The sequence below is a fragment of the Xenopus tropicalis genome, chromosome 6 (genome assembly GCF_000004195.4).
Source record: "Xenopus tropicalis strain Nigerian chromosome 6, UCB_Xtro_10.0, whole genome shotgun sequence".
NCBI lineage: Eukaryota > Metazoa > Chordata > Amphibia > Anura > Pipidae > Xenopus > Xenopus tropicalis.
In genome coordinates this window covers 131,780,707-131,803,628 of record NC_030682.2, presented here as the reverse complement: position 1 = coordinate 131,803,628, position 22,922 = coordinate 131,780,707, and the positions used below count along the sequence as shown (strand labels likewise).

The window sequence follows — 22,922 nt, the reverse complement described above, 5'->3', positions numbered from 1 at the left end:
TTACTGCAATGCTTTAAAATGAATGCATTCAGTTGCACGCTATTTAACGCACACGATATGCGACAATACTTTCAATTTTAATGCAAAAAAGCATGCGATAATGCTTAGCACACTTCAGTGAATCAACCCTATGGTCTTTATGCCTTCAAATCTTGTTAGAAATTCAAAAATGGGCACCTGCTTTGAGGCCATTGGGAGCAACTTCCAAGGGGTTGGTGAGTAACATGTTGTTCTTGAGACACTGGTTGGGGATCACTGGCCTAAAGGGACACTATCATTAAGGGACCAAGACAAGCTCAGGGACCAGGGGAAAATCCCATAGAGTACACCCAGCATATAGACCTCCTCTGATGTAGCGCCCCAGTGGCACCAAACTTGTAAGGAAGGTGGAACATGCGGACCATGTGGCACAGGGGCACAACCAATAAAGGATATTGTTTGAGACTCTGCTAAATTAGTAACAGGCAGAGAAGGTATGCAAAGAGAAAAAAGAGCTATGACCCTCAAATCTAACATTGTCTTCAAGGCAGATGTTTTGCTGGCTACCCCTAGTCCAACACCTATATCAGATGCCCTCAATGCCCTCCATTCATCTATCAGAACACAAAGGACTTTCCTTCTTAAAGAAAAATACAACGTCCAACTAGAAAGACTCAAACTTGAGAGTCTACACAGAATTGTGGTCCATCTTACTATTGGTTAGCAAATATTGACATATTTTCTTGGTGTTTCCATTATGTAGACTAACTCCAAAATGTGCACCTATTGATTTAATGGCAGTACCATGTCTGGAGTAACCAGTATTGCCCACTTGTACAATAACACTCTTTAACAGCAGAGATGACTGGAGATGAAGGGACATTGATTTTGTGCTGATTGGACGTGTGACACTGATTACTTTCTGCTTCCCTGCCGGTGTCGTGCTTTTGCATGCAGTGCTTGGGGATCAATACCCAGGAAATGCCATTCTGCAGATGCTGGAAATTGTCTACAGCCCTTAAATGTTGCAAACATGTAATGAGAATGGGAAGAAACTGCAAATAAAACTGCAGCTTCTTCAATGAAAAAAAGATACTTCTAATCCAATCATTTGCCCCAGATTGCAGTTGGGTGGATACTTATGATATCTGCTCATTGGCAATAACATATATATTAAATGTGTGTTATATAAAAAAGGATTAGGTTGGGTCTTGGTCAGGTTTCGACTTAATATTCTTCCACCTACTCCTCACTAGTCGCCTACGTGTACTAGGGCTTCTCACACTCATGCAATGCATGGTTCGTAGGTGGAGGCTAAAGCCAAGGCTTCCTTGTGGCCATCAATGCTGTGTTCTGCACTTAGCAAAGGACTGCAGAGCACACGCAGACCAGTGCATTTAATATAAGCACTAAGGTGCAAACTAAAGTGTTGCAAATATGTAATGAAATGGAGTATGTAAAAAACAACTAAAGCTTCTTTAGTCAAAAAAAGAACTACATATGATTTCTGTTTTCATATATCACAGGTCAGACTCTCCCATTTATGAACACATAGTGCAAGGGCACAGATAAATGGCTATATTTGTACCTACAATGCAGGAGGTGAAAACATGGCCATGCAAGAACTGTGTATAGATAAGTTACTGAGCGTGTGAGCTGTAAGGCACTATCTTGGCCCAAACTGGCAGCTTTATTAGTGAAAACAGGACAATAATGATGCCCCTTAATGAGGGATATCTAATTGAGGCTTGTTCAGATATCTGTGAATCAGTTAAGGTGGGTACAGTCAGCAGCGCATTCAATTAGATGCCCAAGGCCCAGACTGGGTCAACACGTGGGTAGCTAAACTGGGCAAAGATCGAAACATCTGTCAACCTACCCCTTGAAAATATGATCAGCTTAAGGCAGGGTTGTGACCATGCATGAGTTGTGGAACTAAAAAGGGAGCAAGAGTCAGGGCTACATTTCCCCTGTGGGTGCCCATAGGCCGGAGTCCTACCTCGCCCCTGCCCCCTCCTCCCATGGTATTGCATGCATGGGTATCCTATGTCCTTCTGTCCAGAGCACAGGGGACAGGGCACTTGTAGATTCAGAATTTCTTGTGTGCCCGGTCCCTAGTGCTCCAGATGTGAGGAATATTCAGCTGCGGCTGGGCGCCATGATGTCCCTTATTTTACAGTGCCCTAGGCCCGGGCCTTTGTAGCCTTGCCACAAGTCCAGCCCTGGTAAGAGTCCCATGAAGATCGTTTATAACCCCTACAGAGATCACTGCCAAAACTGGGTCTTTCTTCTGCTGAAAATGCCAGTCTGTTTTGACATTTTATTCTATTGCTAATATGTGAGGAAAGCAAAACTCATGAACCATGACTGGAAGGCCACACAAGGTCTTACCTGTTAATTAACACAAATAATATGCTGCATTGTGCACCCACACACATTCACTCAACATAAACAAATCAAACACAAAACCATGAGAGAGCTACGAAATGTCAATGAAATCCTATCACTTCCTTGCTCGTTTGTGTATGTATTTGCCCCTGCGCTGTAGGACACTGGGCACCTGGCGGGCAGCAGAACAGAGCAGGACGTGTTCAGTCGAACTTAGCCCCTCCGTGTATCATTTGCAGGCTGTGAATATTCAGTTGGGGACCTATCCAGACAGTACAGAGTGTAACAAGATGCTATTATTCCTAAGCCTTTCCTTATTTAAGGGTTGTTGAGAACAGATGTCTCTTTCATTGAGTACTTTGTTAGGTCCTACCTACACTGACACTAACAGATGCTGAAAGCTCTTAATCAATCCCAACACGAGACAGTGGCCGCGCCACACCGTTCCTTTATTTTAGTCCATAATCTATAACACGAGTGTGCTCCCAGCAGCTTCTTCTTTCCTTTCCCTTCTCTCGTTGACGCTGAGAGCTTCCCAGCAAAAACAGTTGTCTATCCACAATCTGGCAAAGCCATATGCTGCAGCACTCCTACAGCACACAAATACACTGACTCTCACATAGGAACATCTTTGAAAGTACCATTCTATATTTATTTTAATCTTATTCCCTCTTTATTATAATTTTACCTTCTAGAGATACTACAAGTATATTGGCCTTCTAAAAGGATGCTGCTATCCAATCATGTGTCCAGCATAACAGTTGGGTGGTTACTTATGATATATATATATATATATATATATATAGAGAGAGAGAGAGAGAGAGAGAGAGAGAGAGAGAGAGAGAGAGAAAGAGGGGGGGTACATAGGGAGTACAAAATAATATGTACCCCCTATTGTAAAATATAAGGATATTATAAGTCACAGAGGAGTTCCATGACTATGAAGGCCATGAAGGATTCCTGCTTTTATACAGGTCATGGAACTCCGAGGTGACTTCTAATATCCTCATATTTGTACAATAGGGGGGGTACATAATTTATTATAATAAACAAGTTTCAGTGAGTCAAATGGCAGGAATGACATCACTAAGCACCAATTATAACTTATGACATCGCTAAGCGCTGTTTATAAGGATATAATTTATAGGATATTTATGGCTCATGTGTATTAGATGTATATATATATACTGTCTCTTATCACTTATAAATACCTGCATTGCATTCACTGATGCTATTACAGTTCTACCTTTACGTTCCATGATAAAGGGCATCTACAGGTTTTGCAACTTTTAACTGCTCATTGAATTCTCTAGTAATATGTAATATCCTTACAATTCACATTATGCGGTATATTATCACATACTGTATATATTCCTGCAGAGCTTAGATAACAACAGTTTAGAATTGGACACTCAGAAATCATAAAATGATATCCCACAATGGAAAAGTATTCTTAAAATGTCACAGCTGCATGCTACAGTTCAAGAGATCATTTCATAAATGTCACAAAGTTTACAGCAGGTCTAATTAGCTATAGCAGCCAATAAAATGTAAATGCAAGTGGCTGATTGGCCCCTCCAGCTAATGGCATTATAGTTATGGTAAAAAAAATTTTTATGCTGGAAAAGGTATTGGGACTTTTTAATAATAATAAAGTCATGCTCTGTTTGGGGGTGTATAATTTAAATGGATATAACATTTACATTAAATGATATGAATGATATGGTCCCAAACAAGAAGTCTTGTTGGTCTTTTCTGCCAAGTGACTCTTTATTAACAAAGGTTTGTCTCAATACAGCCTGACTATACAGCGGGAGAACCACTAGTACAGAGGGGTCAGGAAAGAAACTGATCTTTGATCTGCTTCCCCCCCAATGGGTAAATCACATGAGGGGCTTGTGCAGTCCGGTCTGGAGAACAACCATAGCCAATACCGAAAACATATGGCCAATGCACAAAGATTTGGCCACCAGTCTGCACACATAGCTTTTATACTTGGGCCTGGGACCACCATCAGTATGGGATAGGGGGAGAGGAAAGCCCAGCCAGAGGCTCTGTAGCTGAGAGCCCATTGAGAGATGTACAGGTCCAATTTGTGTACTGCAAATAGGGACAGGGCTTGCATTCGAATTGGTGGAGTTTGCACAGGTCATGGGCATGTTTTAGGCATAGTGGGGCATGATGAAATGTATAGTCAGGCCAGGGGGCCCAGGTAGGAAATGGGCTATGGTAGTGTTTTAAAAAATACATGTAAATAATAATAATATTATTCTCTCCGTCCTGGGTGAGAGGGCCCTGATAACTACATAGTATGGCCCCCAGCTCAGCATGGCCTAAAAGGGGGGAATACTAAATGTAGTCAATAGTCAAATGGATTTTTCAACTTGTTTGATTGGTTAAGAGTCTAAATATTGCCAGCTTGGATGGAACTTCTGTCCTGGAAATCCAAAAGAAAAGGAGCAAAGAGCAACTAAATGATACAGGGTAAGCTAGGGATAAGCATTTTATACATACTAACGGGTAGTATGCCTAAATGCTACAGGTTGTACTCAGTCTACACAAAGCAGCTTACTTACATCTCCGGCTCCTTTTCATTTTGCTCTTTTGGCTGTGGCTGAAGAACGTTATTAACCAGCTCAGTGATCCCACTAAAGGGAAACCACCTGTTTGAATAAGCACATAATGCGTGACTGTATAACAATGAATAGAGATGGCCAGAGGCCCACACGCCGTTTTACCCAATCGCTACGGACAGGCAGAAAAGCTAGTAGCCAATGGGGATGTCAGCGGCAACAATAAGCCAGGAAAGGATGTAAGAAAAGCAACGTTTAACCATAAAAGCTATAGCTAAATTACAAGTTGCTTCTGCATGAAAGATCTTTTGAGAACATTCGCAAATATAATAAAGATGAAGTTATTCTGTTATCCAAACCCTGTGCTTCCCAAACGGTGGGGTGTCACCCCTAAAGGGGTTCACTGCCTTGGTTGGGGGGCATAGGCAGGCTGGGGACAGATTTGGAGAGAATGCTTATATGCTGTAGATACTGATGGAGGCCCATATTGGAAATCAGGAAGAGCAAAATTTGGGTCCAAACATTGGGCCTCTTGGTCTCGAATTATCCTAAAACCACTGTGAAACCCATTTGATTTCATAGTGTCATTTTGGGTGTATGAACCCATCTTACAAATATTTTACTGCAAAAACCTGACCCAAAAAGACAACCACTTCCCTTTACGTGGTTCCTTTAGATTTCTGCTGGGCAGGTCTGGATAACAGAAGAGTACCCATGACAGATCTTTAAATATCTAAAGTCCCTATACCTGTATTTTCTTCATGATTCCTTTGTAGGAATATTAAGAGTTGTTACTGACTTGCAGTTTCATTCCTTGTGGCTAGCAGTTACTGCCTTAGACCGACTGTCTCCAGCTATTCTTATCACCTCCCACTGACCTCCTGTTGTGTTATATTAGCCAGCATTGCGCCCAAGGGAGAGCGGTATGAGATCACTGGGGTGCGGTTAATGGAAAAGGAAATGCTGACTTCTTCCCACCTACTAAAATCCAGGTCAGGCAAGTTCATGCTTATCTGGTTTGAGAATGTCACAAACGCTCTTCATGTCTGGGCACCCTGTGTTTAGCTATAGGTTTCCTTTAACTTGGGCCACAAGCACGCAGGAGAAGACTACATCCAACCAACGTGGATGAAGTAAGAAGCTGCATGCAGCTGTCTTACAAGCCAATCAGGAAGCATATGGCACACTAGATGCAGCCTATTACATATTAACATCACCTAAAACCAGGGATCTTCAGTCTGTGACTCTGCAGCATTGGACTACAACTCCCAGCATGCCCCTAAGCATGCACTGCCTCTGCATCAGCTCCAAGCGTTCCCTCTACCCTACCCAACCTCTTGCTGAAATCAATAGTCCATTAGCCGTACTCTTTGTCCTATACAAGGAGTTGTAGATCAGCCGTAACTGAATAGTCACAAACTGGAGATCTCTGACCTAAGACCATCAAAGTTGCAGGAAGCAGAACACAGCAAATAAAAACAGAAATCAAGCCTAGTGCACCGTGAAGATCATTTACTTACTGTGCCGGCTGGGCTTTTTGTTCTTCTTTGACCCTAAAAAGATAAGTTTGCACAGCTGAGTGCAACACATACCGAAAACACAAACAGTTTCTACTGCAGGACAAGCAACGTTAGCACAAGGAAGAGGCGCCCACCGTGAGCGCCCCCATGTCCCACCCTCTGGCGCTCTTACTCTATATGCTTTTAATTACAAGGGGGCATGCATACACTAACTACGCTTCTAGTCTATCAAATAATATATAGAAGAATCTAAAAGCACCACTGTAACAGAATATTACAAGCAAATAAGGCTCAGAAATCATTTTATCTTATTTCACTGGCCGGTGAGCCCCAGTATTATTCTTGGACTGGAATTTGAGGGATATGCAGTAGGGTTACCAATGTATCCTGTTACACCTACGAAAACTTCCCCAATGAATGCCCTCTTACTGTTTATCCAGCATAGGCCTTTACATGACATGAATTGCTTAAAGGGACAGTATACACCCCATTCAACATGAGCTCAGTGAATAGGGCTTGTGCTGAACATATTCCTTGCCTATTGTTTTAATTAAGAAATATCTATAGTTTTTGTTACTTCTGGAACTAAAGATGAAAAGTATACTAATTTCCCCTTGGTACCTCCTGTCATTCCCTGGTTCTGACGAGCAAAGATAAAACTAATTACCAGTTGACTGATAAACCATCTGTTCTTTAACTTCTTTAATTTAAAGAATAGGCAGAATGCATTTTCAACACAAATTCGATTAATTGTGCGCCATTTTTTTTAGCAAAAGTGTTATAAGTGTACACTGTCCCTTTAATAAAGGGGAAAAAAAACAGAATGCACAGTACCAAGTAGAATCAGGTATGATGAGTACAGACTAGAAGGGAAAGAACATGTGATCAGAACTTTCTACACCATACACAATAAAGGGTCCCTATATGGACACAGTGGCTGCTGACTTGGCTTCTCTTGATGGGGTCTTTATGCCATTTGGCCTATAAATGGGCTCACAACTGTGCCCTTGGCATGGAGCAGATACACACCAATATTATACAGCCAGACAATTTAGGGGTATATTTATTATGCTGTGTAGAAAGTGGAGTAAAACATAACCAGTGATGTTGCTCCTAGCAGCCAATCAGGATGCTTTGCTTTGGTTTTCTAACTGTTGAAATCCAATTGCTGATTGGTTGCCCTGGGCAACATCACCAGTAATGCTTCACTCCACTTTTTTTACAGGATGATAAATATACCCCTTAGTGTCACCAAGCACTCGCTTATATGTCTTTGCTGCCCTATGTGACATGCAGTGAGCAAGCCCTAGGGGGTAACAATTGAATGACAAAAGTGGGCATTGGTGCCATCAGACTGAGGACGGCATCAACATGCCAATGTGGTCCACGATCCTATGAAAAATCAAATCTGCCTGACCAAAATCTGGCCAATTTCAAGTCAGATGTAGGTCGGGTAGGCCCAGCAGGGGTTCCCATACACGGGCAGATAAGCTGCCAAATCAGTCTGAAGGACCCAATTTGACAGCTGAAACCTGCTTGTGTATGGCCACCTTTATATTTCCTCCTGATTGTATTTTATTCATTTAGACCTGTGTTTCTTGTTCCCTGTACCAACCCACTCTCATCTTGCACAGCAACAACTCAACCACGGGATCATTCTCTGACCTAAACAGGGACTATACCAGGAGGGGCCACTCATTATCCATTAGGTACACCTAAATTAGCTGCTTCTTGTCTCTAAAATGGTCCAGTCAGTGGCCCTGGGCCAAAATACGCACTAGTCAGATAGAACAAGCAGGAAGGGGGGGTACAGTAAAATGAAGGTGCCATATGGCAATAATGAAAAAGGTGCAAAATACTTAAAAGAACTGTTCTGACAATAATGCATTTGTGCACTGCAGAGCAATAGAGGTTTTGCCTTTCCTCGTGCCGGTGCCTTTGCCAGGCAGGGACTTGTCTTTCTCCCAGTACAAAGCATAAGAAAGGATACAGAGAGGCGCCCCCCCTGCAGCATGTAAATGCCTGGCTGCCTAAATTAGCTCCTCGCTGATGCTATAAATATATAGGCAGTGAAGTGAAAGGAGGACTTGATTGTCGTAATCTGGTGCAGCCAAATTTAGCTCTACTGATATTTATATCCCATTAAATCTCTGGTAATCCAGCCCAGGTATCCGCGGACCAAAACTGCAATTACTTTATATGGTGTTCCCATCAATATATCTTATATAATGTATATCCATATAGACCCTATCTCTTCACTGAAAAGACATAGAGCCTGGTCTGCAACTAATGGCAACTGACACAGCAAGAGAGCCAAGGCTTGCTATGCAAGTGCCACATCAAACAGCCACATTCAGAGTCACTATGGGCCACTGTTATATAAGGGTAGCAGTGTTGGACTGAAATGCCAGGGGCCCACCAGAAAACCTTGGACCATAGGCCCACTTTCTAAACTATTATTCCTCTTTTCCTCCCTCAACCTCTCTATTACCAAGTCTATTTTCTCTATCCTGCCATCTATTTTTCCCATGCAGAAATAGGGAATGACCATTCAATTGGCCAAATAGTTAGAAGCAAGAGGGCCCACTGGTATCCTGGTGGGCCAGTCCGACACTGAAGGGTAGTCTTTAAAATTAACCTTTAGGCTAATGGAGACACCAGGATTCTAAAACCATTGGCCATCTCTGGCTTGGAGTTTCATCTGCTATGCGGTTGCTAGGGCATGATTACAACCAGTCAGCAGTTGGAAGATCCATAGAAAAGAACATTATGCAATTTTTAAAAAATGTAACAATAAATCTAAAGCCTTAGGGCAAGGGCATACTAAGCAGACTGACTACATTTCTGAGCAGGCGGTTTTTACAGACGCAGGGGAAAGCATATCCGCTCTTATGCACTCACCACGGTTGACAGGCTTGGCGCTGGCCAGTGTGGAGCTACATGGAGCAAATATCGGCACTGCAACGTCCATGCATTTTCATGCCCATATCCACTCCGTGTAGCTCCAAATAGGCCTATGCAGGGTCTTTCAATGGAGCTGTGGGGGTGTACACATAGAGCAGATAATTTTCTTCCACATCTGTAAAAAAAAAAACGCTTAGGGTACCCTTGCCCTTATAGTTGATCTGCTTTATGGTTACCTAGGTTAGTGACCCCCAAAATAACAGCAGTGGCTCTGGGGGAGTTGAGGGAGGAGTTTAGATGGCCATCTATGAGTGGGTATCCTTTTCAAGGAAGAGTTAATATGTAAAAGGGGACACAAGGAGGCCAAACATAGAAATACAGAGTCACAAAGGGGGTCCAGGTTCACTGGCACATAAGTGCGCCTAATAACGCAGGGTAACCCTGGAGCTACTGGTGGTAATTCCAGGGTTCTGTGGGCTGTGTCAATAAGCACAACAGACCTGCAAATATCATTAGCACCAGAAACCGCACATTGCCCCACAAGCCCCACAAGCCTAAACTCTGGATGCAACTGTACCCAAATTGTCGTGACCTGAACCCGCAATTGTGCTTGTTTAGCTGCATCAGGTGCAACTCCTTGGGCGGCACCTCAGCCACTCAGACAACAATGAAGCTGGACAGAAACTTTGGCGCCCCATACAATGAACACATGAACGCATAATACTAGCGATGCGGCCCCCTTTGGATCCGCTCCAACGCTAAAGTTGTAAGTGCGGAGCGGAAAATATTGCTGTGGGACACAATAACTAGTCAGTAAAACTAATTAATGTGCTCATTAGGCAGTCTTTTAATTGAGAGTCAGTAAAGTTTATACCTAAGTTTTTTTACGTAAATTGTGTAAGTGCAGGGGCCCAATGATGTTGACGTGGGGCCCAATAACCAGTCATTCCCCTGCTGGAAACTTCATGTAGGAGATGCTCATATAATTCAAAAAATAGCTTCCAATATAAACAGTTGATGTTACTCTATAGTTAGCAGTTCATATAAACAGTTAAAATGGATAATTCAGTCAGTTCATTTGAAGGCAGTGGAATTTACCCAAAGTTTTTTGCCCGTTTGCCCCTGTCAAGCTTCTCTGCATTGTCTTTTGCCCCTCTCCCCTCTGATGGTGGCGCTGACACTGGAAATGAGGGTAAAAACCTTTGCAAACCATTGCCATTTTGCGTTTGTGAATTACCCCTAACGTCTAATCTGTTGAAAAAACCTACTGAGCCACTTGCCTTTATAAATAGGATTTTAGTGACTGTGTCCCTTTAAATGCAGCTCCACACTTTCTATTGTACAGATTAGGTCTAATTGTTTCCTAGGCAGAACGCTGGCTGCGATATTTATAAGCACGGAGGATGAGACAACGTGCAAAATCGGATTCATTTTTCCTGCCACCAAAAAGAGCCCCTGTGAATGGCTTATTAGGAGGAACTCATTCACAGATTTGGGCTATTCAACTTACAAAGCGCAACTGGGAAGCGGCATTTCTAGGTTCCTGTTCTCAGATAATTACCGCTAGATGCATTCATGTCTAATTGCAGCCGTCGCTCATACATTTCCTTTTTTACCAAGCACATTTTAACCCCTTGGGCGCTGCTAGTACCCCACGTGCATCAGAATGTGCTGCTTTACATAACTCTCAGCCCCTGGAGGGGTTAAAGCATGCCATGGGACTGCAGGGTAAAGTGACTGAGCCCAGAGGAGCTTAAAACTGGCCAGGCTATTGGTACTTTAAAGGGGAAGTTCACCTTATAAAATACCCTATTCTTATCAATTGGCCTTTATTTTTTATATTTGCCTTCTTCTTCTGCCTCTTTCCAGCTTTCAAAAAAGGGGAGTCACTGACTAAGCAACCATAAAACTCACGTGCTACATGGAAGGCACAAACAACAAACAAATGATTCCTTGACCAAGTCAAGCAGGACCTTCCACTTGAGGTTCAAAGGACAAGACTAAAACTTGGATATTGTCAGTAGAACACAAGAAATGAATGCAGTGCAGCGTGCAGCGTGTATTTTTCAGACACCAGTCACCAAGGTTTTTTTACCCACCCATGTGGAGTTGAGCCCACCGCAGCGGCACCCAATTAGGGTGAAGACACACAGAGCTACTCGTAGCAGCTACTTGTTGTGACTACATAAATAGACAATGCTAATCATTTACTAATAATTGTCTCTACGTATGTTTTACTAGAGGCAATTCTCAGTATTGTCTATGGCAGGGTATTCTCTGGCCTTTGGGATGGGGGGCGGCTGTGATAATACTTGGGGCAGGTTGATGACGTAACAGGGCAGGGAAATGGGCCACCACTGGTGACGGAAGCAATTTTCTGGTGATAGGTGCACTTTAGGCACCTTATACATCTATTACACAGCTGCCTGCAATGTCTGTAACTGGCATGGAAATGAGAGGGGAAGAGATAAGAAAGCCAAATTAAGACACACAAGACGCTTTCTCCACCTGTGTATTTCCATCCTGACTTGAATGGAGACCACCTGTCCACAGCAGACATATCTAATACGCCAGTGGAGAAAACTGCCCATGTGCCATGCCCTTTAGATTTGCTCAGACACCAACAGCTAAACTCTATTACTCCGGAGGCACACACCATTGTATTTTGTGGATTTGGCAGTCATTTTTCCCTTTTCATTCACCAAGGAAAATAGCACCAAGTTAAGTATAGTACAAGCTCCTTTAAGTATCATCAGAAACAACAGGACTCATGCACTAATGTGGGCACTCAATTGCACAAGTGCATTACCCAATCAGCAATAGCTTTGAACAATCTACTACAAGTAAAAGAACGAAACAAAAATTTGATTGCTATGGCAAGTGCACTGGTGCAATTTAGCAGTGATGTTCATAAATCAGACCAACTAACAGGGGGCTGATAAAATTGGGCAGTATTTTATCTCATAATCATCTAGAAAGTACCCCCCCCCATCCCCAACAGCAGCACAAGAGAGGAAGCCGCACTAGCCGGGGGGTGGTATATCCGACAGGGAAGCTTTTAAGCAGCAAAAAAGCTTGCGTCCTACTGGGCCCGGATTACTGGCTACTAATTGTGCGTGAGTGATAAGCCAAATGCCAGGCTATTGATTTGCAGAAAGAAAGGAGGACAAATATTCAGGAAAACTCACCCACTATAATGGAGCGGCTGCATGGGAGTAATGTGATATTATTACTGGACAGTCCATTTAGTATCAGCATGTAATTGTTTTAAGCATTATTATTAAATAATGAATGTTTTTTTTACAATAATGGGGGGGGGCTTACTGAACAGGAATGCACAGCATTGTGTGTGCCCGGATCAAACCTAGATACAGTACCAATCACCTGATACATTCCAATAACTCCCACTTCGGATTATGAATGTCTCACCTTAGGAATTTTTTAAAAAAATATAAAAATGAAAGCATATAGCTGGCAGAACATGGGCCAATTCCATGGTGTTTGGCCTTCAGACCCACTGAGAGAGCATCACTTCTTTGGCCAATTACTGTCCTCATCTGAGGACATCAGATTTTGATCCAGGGGGCCTTTGTTTTGTCCCCCAATATGTGATCAATATCCTTGTATGGCCAGGATATGGCATAAATACACACAGAACAAATGCCCACTCTGTAGCTCTGGCTGTTACTGGCATGAATTATTCCAGACTACAGGGCAGTATTCACTGTGATATATCATACTGCTCAGTGTATGAAAAGCATTATTATCCTGGCGATGCATGGGCCAATACAAGCTGCCAACATGGCTTCTCCAGACCAAGCTGGTAGCTTACTGGCCAATGTTTGATGGCCTGCCTGACCAATATCTAGCTGAAAATCCGCATGATACCTATCAGGCAACTATGACGACCCACTGGTTAGCCTGGGGGCCAAAAGATCAGATAAACACGTAGAAGTATCTGTTGTAATGGCAGAATTGTTCCTACCAGTTTCTAACCCAACTGAGAAGACCAGGGATAGAATTGATCATTTTGACCAGGCGGTTCTTGCCCAGTAGAGGTAGAAAGATGAGGTTCTGAGACCAGCTGGCCCATTGCAACTCTGTATGGTCAGCTCCTTTGTCCAGAGGGGCAAAAAGAAAAGTTTATTGGTGTTCACAAACGCAAAATGAAAAGTTTAATTTCCCTGGAGTTTAATGGTCTGGAGTTGGCCAGCACTGATCCAATCATTTAAAGGACATGTTGCCTTATTCATTACTGTAATAAATGGTACATTTGACAGCCATTTTCACATCCTCATGTCCTGCTTCCTCTCTAAATGCACACGTGTGCAGCCATAGTCCCTCCCACCTGTCTTCTCCAAGTATACTTTTTTCAATAAAACTTTATTTAAATGCCCACTCGTTAGCAAATATTGCCTGTCCTGCAGAACTGAGCAGCTGGTTTAAACTGCGAATGCACCCCATGCCAAGCCCCAAGGCTAATTCTAAAGGGAGGGGGAAAGGGACTGAGCAAGCTGTTGCTATGCAGAGAGATCAAGGGAACGAAGCAGCCTCACTGTTTTCAGGGTCCGGAGTGGCAGTATAGTATACAGTGAGGCTTTTTACTTTTAAGATTTTTGGTTGGGGGCTTGACATATCCCTTAAGCAGGACAATCTCATTTTTGAAAGTCAAATATGGCCGGCTGCATCAGAACACTCAGCCTGGCAACCTGGAAAACAAAAACAAGCACAGGAAATAACAAGGAACGACAATAAATAACGGGAATACTACAGCCAATCCAACGTCCGAATGGCTGCCAACTCAAATATACTCAATATTAGAGGGTCTGAGCAATTTAATAACATACCTAGCGCACATAGCAACCCGACAGGTGCACATTGGCACCGCTCACTGGTGTCTCTTTGTTTAAACCAGAACAATCAGTTGCCAGGTAACACTTGCAACAAAACAGTTCCTTACCTCGCTACCCACAGAATTTATTGCATGTTATGCTGGATGGCAACATTATCTCTCTATTGCCGTCACATTTATCTTGGAGTAATATTTGACCACCCTCATGAAGAAACCTGTTTCTACCATTTCTGCTGACCCCCCTACGCAACAACCTTCGTAAGGTATAAACACTAGAGTTCATGAGAGACCAGCATTGGGCACAGAGCCTGAACACACAGGAGCACAAAACAGGATGTTTTAGACCAATTTGGCAACTTATCTGACAGTGTATGGGCCACACTGACTGGCCTCCCAGACCAACATCTGGCCTGAAATTGGGCAGATCTCGATCAGGCAGGTTTGATTTTTCCATTGGATTGGGGACTGCATCAGCTCGTTGATGCAGTCCCCCAACCAACAGCACCTATGTCTGCTATTTGAATTCGATTGTTTGGCCCTAATTAGATTGTTTGGCCCTAATTAGATTGTTTGGCCCTAATTAGATTGTTTGGCCACCCAGCTGTAGGTGGGCATATCAGAAGAAGATGTGCTCACCTGATGACCTTGGCAAACGACCAGTTCTTACATTGTATGGCCACCTTTAGGATGATGGCACAAAGGAAGATTTGACACCCATCTGTGTGGGCGACAAATCTCCCCAAAAAGGCTTTCCTACTGGCAATAATGTAAATCGCTGAAAGGAAAACATACAAGTCTCTTCATTTTCTGAAGGTGCCCACAGTCACCTCATGAGGTGGCCAATCAATATGGGCTGGTCTGATCATTTCTTTAACAAGACAACAATTGTATCTCATGGGGAGCCTGTGCAGACCAGTTAGGAGAGAAGAACACCAACTGTTTGATGTGATCCATACCCAAAGTCTTCTTATCATCATTTTTGGTCAATGAAAAGAGCCCCAATCACAGACTGTGGTTTTCGGTCCATGAGCAGAGCAATAAGCTGCTGCTTTGGTCAAGAATTTGGTAAAGGATAAAGGACTTGCCCTTTGCCTCTAGTACCCAGATAAAAAAAAACCTTTAAAGGGGATGTCAAGTCAAAATGTTAATTCAGTGTTTATATATAGCCATTAGATAGGAAAGCACTATAGATGTTGTTCTAACACAGCGAACTGGAACTCGGTACTTCTCGGTGTCTGAAGCTGAATGAGGAGTGGGTCTGTTTCACTCTCTGCTCCTGTTTCACTTCCTTATCTGACTTGCTCTTATAAGCAACTGACCAATGACAATCCAGTAAACAAACATGTGCTTTTTTTTTAAAGTCTTCTATAGGACAGTCCCTACTTTTGTTTTTTCAAGTCTGGTACAGAGCAGTCCCCTGATTTTTTCACATCAGGACGACCACTGGCGCTGTAGGTTTCCAGGAGCTGTGATCCCAGCTCATTTCAGGGGAATAGCATAAGATGCAAAATACAATGGCTTCTAATTTAAAAAAACGGTAGAGAATATTTAATTTGATTCATATTACAAATTTATTTCATTTAGTCGAATTAACACACACACAAGGATTAAGATTTTTGACTTTACATCACCTTTAACCTTGGAGACCTAAAGCCTCAATTACAAAGTCCAAGAAGGGTGAAAAATGTAAAAGTTTCACTTTTTTTTTGCACTTTTGAGCCCAGGCCCACAATTTTCTCCAAGGCAAAAAATACAGCACAGAGACCTGTCTCCCCCAGGTGGGCTGGGAATTCCCCATACAAATTAGTGCCAGTGGGCGCAGGGTGCAGGACCCTAAAGTTACGTCTCTCCTTGGCTAACTGAAAGTTATGGAGAGCAGAGAATACTATATTCCCCAACTGCAGAAACTTTTTTCTTTTCTTTTTAACATCCTGAAAAATGTAATTAATTTAATAACTTGAACCTCAAACATACACCTTCAAATTAGCTCAGTTTGACAGGGTGCAGGGAAGGGCCCAGCCAACTATGCAGCACGGGGCCCCATTATTTCTAATGGCAGCCCTTGTAGAAAAAAAATATAAAAAGTAACAATAGCAAGAGCTTTTAAGTTGTTAGTATCAGTGACCCACCAACCAAAACCAGGCAGCATTGTAAGCTGCATTCTAATATAAAGGTCAGCTTCCCCTTTACTGACACTGCCTACTCTAGCAAAACATAAAATGCAACTTCATATCTCTTTTGTTAGTCTTAAAAACATATTAAGAAAGGTGGGAATACCCTTTCATGTATCGGAGTCCATATTTTAGCTTTGCCTCAATGTACGGGAAACGGCAGCCTATAGTGTGACTGCTGGAACCTGCTGTAGCCTTTAAAAGCAAGCTGTATTTTACTTTTACTGTCCCATCAATGTTTATAATCTAGTAATAAAGTTTATGCTAACATAACTGCTAAATTTTACCACAGCACAGGCTGCATGACGTAGGGAAGTTAGCAATGCCAATATGTTGGCTCTTGTTCTCAGCTGACTGTATAGGGATAGTGTAATAAATGTGACAAAGTCTGTTTCAGGTCTAGTAACCCATAGCAACCTATCAGAAAGTATTATGTGCTCAGTTTTGCTAGAAAACATCAAGGGAATGGGATCCATAGAATGTGATCATGACTGTGGTGTTATAATCCCTTGGCACAAAAAAAGGGCAGGGGTGTGGCCTAATGGAAAAGGATGTGGTCTGATGTTGGGGGGTGATCAATTAGAAAAATCAAAAACAATATAAGCACAGCTGTGGCAGGGAAGGGACAACCGGAATAGTTTTGCCATAGTTTAGAGAGAGAGATGCCAAAAAACCTATGCCAGGACAGGTATGGGATCCCTTCTCTGTAATAATAAAACAGTACCTGTACTTGATCCCAACTAAGATATAATTACCCCTTATTGGGGGCAGAACAGCCCTATTGGGTTTATTTAATGGTTAAATGATTCCCTTTTCTCTGTAATAATAAAACAGTACCTGTACTTGATCCCAACTAAGATATAATTACCCCTTATTGGGGCAGAACAGCCCTATTGGGTTTATTTCATGGTTAAATGATTCCCTTTTCTCTGTAATAATAAAACAGTACCTGTACTTGATCCCAACTAAGATATAATTACCCCTTATTGGGGGCAGAACAGCCCTATTGGGTTTATTTAATGGTTAAATGATTCCCTTTTCTCTGTAATAATAAAACAGTACCTTGTACTTGATCCCAGCTAAGATATAATTAACCCTTATTGAAGCCTATTGGGTTTATTCAATTCTTAAATGATTTTTAACAGACTTTAGTTTTAGAGATCCAAATTCCAGAAAGATCCTTAATTCCGAAAATCCCAAATTCCCAGCATTTTGGATAACAGAAAGCTGGCCCGTTGGGCAGCCAATGAACTGAATTAAAGAATCCCACACAGAAGGGCCACCTAGTGTTGGCCTAAAGTTTAACTGCAAAAATGAATGGTAATGAGTATGTGAGAGGCTCAATCACTGACTCACTCAATCAACAGTATGTCTGCAGATTGTGATACAGTTCAATGGAACATCATAACAATAGAACAGATGCTGCCTCGCGCCACATTTGCTAATTACAGGGCTTCCATTTTTAGATGTAGTTATAACTCTACTCTGTGCACCGTGATCAATGGAAAGATTGCCGTGCACTATATATATCATATATATATATATATATGCTGTATATTTATAGTGCATCACTACATTGTGGGACACATATAGAGTTCCCATGATGTAAAGAAATCAATAAACAATAAAAGAAACAATTTTTGCTGTACTATAAGCCCTGTGAGTGTGGATTCCTTTACATCATGGGAACTATCTTCATCATCTGGACTGCACCCAGGTTCTGATATTCTTCTAAACGTAAGTTATACTGTATGTATGGAAGAGGTTTAGTGGCAGGTTCACTAAGGATACGTCATAGACACTTCTAACCTGGAAGAAGTTGAAGAAGTGTCCTTCACAATCTCCCTGAACATCTGCTCCCAGCATGGCTGCCGGTGGGTTGGTCAGAGTGCTAGTTTAACAACCACTGCACAACTGAAGGCTGCCCTCCACTGATCCAACATAAGCCAAGCAATTCTGGCCACTTTCATACTTAGTATTTTAGGGCATTTTCCTGGTTTAAATCACTGCATTGTGTGCCCCACTTGTATAAGAAAGCTATACAGGGTATCTACAACCCTTTGGGGTATTTTAGATACCCTGGGGTATATAGGTGATGAGTAGGATGCTACTACTCAGCAACCACTACAACCTACTTAGTAATAAGCATCATGTTGCTCATGAGCCATTGTCTGGGGATCAGAGTTCTAGATGATCCATAAGACAGCAGATCTGGAAGAAGAAAACCTCTCCAGACTCCATATGGGTAACAGGATCAACCTTGTATAGTTATATACCTATATCTCTCTTTAAAGCATCTAATAGATCTGCAAGGCCAACTGTTGGGGGCAGAATTCTACAACTTTATAGTCCTTACTGCAAAAAAATAAACCACCTGAAAATGAAACCTCCTTTCTTCTAATCTCTAGGCATACCCTTGTTGGCTTTAAAAAACATCTGCTGGTAAACAAAGCATCAGAATACACACAATTATCGTATTGGCCTCTTTATATAGAGTTATCTAATCCCCCTTAGGGTGATAGCATATGGGATTTGTCCCCCATGGTTAAATCTCATGAGGAAACTTCAGGAAACTTTGGAAAAGGTTTATATGGTTTGCCACTGGCATTTTATCGACGTGGGAAAGCATTGTGAGGAGATTTGTTGCCCAAGGTAGCCCAGATTTAACCATGGCCAACAAATCTCCCCATGTGCCACCACCTTTATGGACCTCTTCTTCAGCTTGGCCAACCTTTCCTTACAACCAAGACCTTTCATTCCCTTTATCAGCTTAGTGTTCTTTGAACTATCTCCATTTCATTAATTTAATTTCATCCATTTCATCAGTCTCCCTGTCTGAGACATGTAAAGGTGGTCAAGTGCTCTTAAAGCACTGGCCACCTAAATGCAATGACTGTGACTAGGCAAATTTACCTTAGGGTAGTAACCCCATGGCCGCCATCAGGGGGGCACAGGGGGGACAGTTGTCCCGGGCCCGGACGATGATTGCTTTAAAGGGGGCCCGGCCATGATACAGTTTTTTAGCTCGGGCCCCCTTTAAAGAACTCCGGGTCCTGTCATTGCTTCATTGGTGGCCAGCGGGAGATTTGATTGATTGTGCCCCGCGCGTCCGTACGCACGGGGCGCAACCTTATGAAACCTCAAGATGCAGCGGGGAGCCGGCACAAATGAAGAGGACGCAGAAGAATGTAGTTGCCTTTGGGGGAGCTGGACGATGCCAGTAGCTGGGGTGGAGGGCGGGGAGCAAGTAGCTGGGGTGGAGGGCGGGGAGCAAGTAGCTGGGGTGGAGGGCGGGGAGCAAGTAGCTGGGGTGGAGGGCGGGGAGCAAGTAGCTGGGGTGGAGGGCGGGGAGCAAGTAGCTGGGGTGGAGGGCGGGGAGCAAGTAGCTGGGGTGGAGGGCGGGGAGCAAGTAGCTGGGGTGGAAGGTGGGGAGCAAGTAGCTGGGGTGGAGGGCGGGGAGCAAGTAGCTGGGGTGGAGGGCGGGGAGCAAGTAGCTGGGGTGGAGGGCGGGGAGCAAGTAGCTGGGGTGGAGGGCGGGGAGCAAGTAGCTGGGGTGGAGGGCGGGGAGCGGGAGTAAGTCACTGGGGGTGGAGCTGGAGGATACTGGGGGAAGCCACAGGCAGATGCTTGGGAGGGTGCTGTGCAGATGCAGCGGGGAGCTGGAGGATTCTGGTGGGAGCTGGGGGGGGAACCAGAGGATGCTTGGGGGTGTGGAAGCTGTAGGATGCTGGGAAGGACTCTGGGGGGGAGCTGGAGGTTTCTGGTGGGAGCTGGGGGGTAGCCGGAGGATGCTGGAAATGACTCTGGGGGGGAGCTGGAGGTTTCTTGTGGGAGCTGGGGGGTAGCCGTAGGATGCTGGAAAGGACTCTGGGGGGGAGCTGGGGGACCGGGGAGGGGGGTAACTGGAGGATGCTGGGGGGCCCTGACTACCAATGTTTTAGGGGGCCCTGGCTACCAATGTTTTAGGGGGCCCTGGCTACCAATGTTTTAGGGGGGCCCTGGCTACCAATGTTTTAGGGGGCCCTGGCTACCAATGCCTGTGTGTCCTTTGTATTGATGGGAGGGGCCATTGGGGGCAGGGTGTGGGAGGAGGGGGGCCCAGAAAATTGTGTTGTGAGGGGCCCCGTGATTTCTGATGGCGGCCCTGAGTAACCCAACAACCAATCAGCAGTTATCCTACTCAGCTCTTTATTGAGATCATCATTCACATCAGTCACCAAACATATGACTAAAGCTGGCCACACATGTGGCGATTTTTGATCTTTTGTGCGACCAAAGATAGTTCCAACCATCCACTGACATTCAGGGCTGAATCATCAGAAATGAAGGTAGAAACAATAGGATTTCTACCTCCTTCTACCGATTCAGCCCTGAAGGCAGATTTTGCTCAGGCGCCTTCAATGGCGCCCGATCAAAATCTTTTAACCCGCCCGATCGGCGAGTGGACCGATATCAGCCTCCTGCGATATCGGTCGGCTTGCCGAGTTGCCATACACGCACCGAATATCGTACGAAAGAGGTTTTGTACGGTATTATCGGTGCGTGTTTGCCCAGCTTAAGGGTGGGAGCCATCAAATCAAAGATTAGAAGGCCATATTTGTCCTGCAGACCTCCAGGTGCATACCACTGCTATCAACCAATGCTTGAAAGTCCTCCAGTTGTGGAACGCCAAAGTGGCACAGTTAGCAACATTCACAAAAGTTCTGAGGGTCGCAAGTTGTTTCTCTGGGGTGGAACAACAGCAACGAGCCTCCTACAAGCACACTGGGTCACAGAGCAGAGACCAGCACAGGAACACAGTATCAGAACAAAGGAAACAGGAATCAGGTGTTACATGTGACAAAGGCCCAATGATGTGTGTGTGCTCCTTCTAATAGATATTCCCTGTACCCCATTGTGCGCCATTTAACTGCCACTATCAGTTTCCACGGCAGAAACAGCCGTCTGTGAATTGAAAAGTCTTGGTAACCCGAGAAGAAACATTGTGAAGCTGTAGTCAGTAGTTAATAATGTTTTAAAGAACCTTCCATGTGTAAATATTGGGCAACACGTCGCAAGATTAATTTGAATGGATAAGAGAATAATGCGCTCACCGAGGGAAAGTAATGCACCTGCCGGTATAGTCGCCGGTGTATTCAGTATTTATTTAGGCATTTAAATAGGCACCAACATCTACATGGAACTAAACGGAAATCAGTCTATAAACATGTTACAGGGGATAGGGCTGCTGCATTGCTTCCCAGGTATAGCAGACCTATGTAATGTTAAAGGGGAACTCCAGCCAAACACAACTTTACAATATACATCAATTTAAAAATATGCAGCCTTTTCATGAAATGTAATAATATGGTAGTTCATTAAGCCCCGCCCCCTGTTCCCCTGCTGATCTGCCTGACTACTTTGAGACTCAAAAAAAAAAGTAACAGTAGTCGCCTGTCTTCAGCCTACAGCCTGCATCCTCCCAATCCCACAATTCCCTGCTCACGTGATATCAATAAAGAAAAGAACATCACAATGCATTGTTGGTTATGTAGTTTCTGCATGATGTCTGTAACCTGTGGAGAAGCTGTTACAATTTGTAACATTAGTGTTTTAGTCCCTCCTCCCTGCCAGGATTTCAAAAGATGCAGAAAGCGAAGAACTGTTTTGCAGCTGCAATTTAGCATATAATAATGGTATTTATTCATACTTTTTGAAGGAAGCCAGAGTTCCCCTTTAAAGGCCCCCATACACGGGGACCGATTCGGCAGCTAATCGGCTCGTGTATGGGCAGAAACGAGTGGCCTGGCCGACCGATATCTGGCCTGAAATTGGCCAGATATCGATCGGACAGGTTAGAAAATCCAGTCGGATCAGGGGCCACATCGTTGATGCGGTCCCCGAACCGACTGCCCCATGGCCGCAACTGTAATCCGATCGTTTGGCCCCAGGGCCAAACAATTGGATTTTTTTTTTTTTAAAGCAACTTGCTACCCGATATCGCCCACCTGTAGGTGGGGATATCGGGTAAAGATCCGCTCGCTTGGCAACATCGCCAAGTGAGCTGATCTTATAATGTATGGGGACCCTTAAGTTATATCATCAGTTCTAACCATCAGTTTAGCCCCCTGACATTGTCAGTGTGACGTAAGATGAGATGGCAGAACAAAAAAACACCCATACATGGAATGACCGACCACTTATCTGACTGATCAACCCACAGGCCAAACCTCCATTGTCCCATTCATTCAAGCCAATAATCCTAGCTAGCAGTTCTGAGACAACATGAGGAAGAGATGAGTTTCCTCTGTTGGTAATATCAGTCTGTGCTCACTGACACATGAAAAACATACAGTAGCATGAAAAGTTTAATTTGGCCAAATCAGCTGTGGCTGCCATCATATATGCACACACATGAATAAGGTTAGGTCTAGTCTTGTCTGGTCAACTTTAGAGAGTGGCTTTCTTGCCCCTGCCACCAACCTGTCTATAGGGATCAGTGAGACATAAGAACTCATTCACTCTTCTCTTTTGTTGATTTGTTTCAGCATGGAAC

At 43.7% G+C, this 22,922-nt stretch overlaps 1 protein-coding gene across 32 annotated transcripts in view; it reads right to left on the bottom strand.

Moving 5' to 3' along the window:
* rims2 (regulating synaptic membrane exocytosis 2) overlaps positions 1-22,922 on the bottom strand; it is a 336,201-nt gene that overhangs the window by 298,669 nt on the left and 14,610 nt on the right. For 22 of the 32 annotated variants that reach the window (XM_031903571.1, XM_031903547.1, XM_031903548.1 and 19 more), the window contains exons 2-3: positions 6,461-6,493; positions 4,944-5,030 (exon numbers count right to left, since the gene is read on the bottom strand). The exons of the other annotated variants lie outside the window; for them this stretch is intronic. In XM_031903571.1, coding sequence (XP_031759431.1) covers positions 4,944-5,030; positions 6,461-6,493 — 120 coding nt within the window. The remainder of the gene's footprint in view (positions 1-4,943; positions 5,031-6,460; positions 6,494-22,922) is intronic. 32 annotated transcript variants of the gene reach the window in all.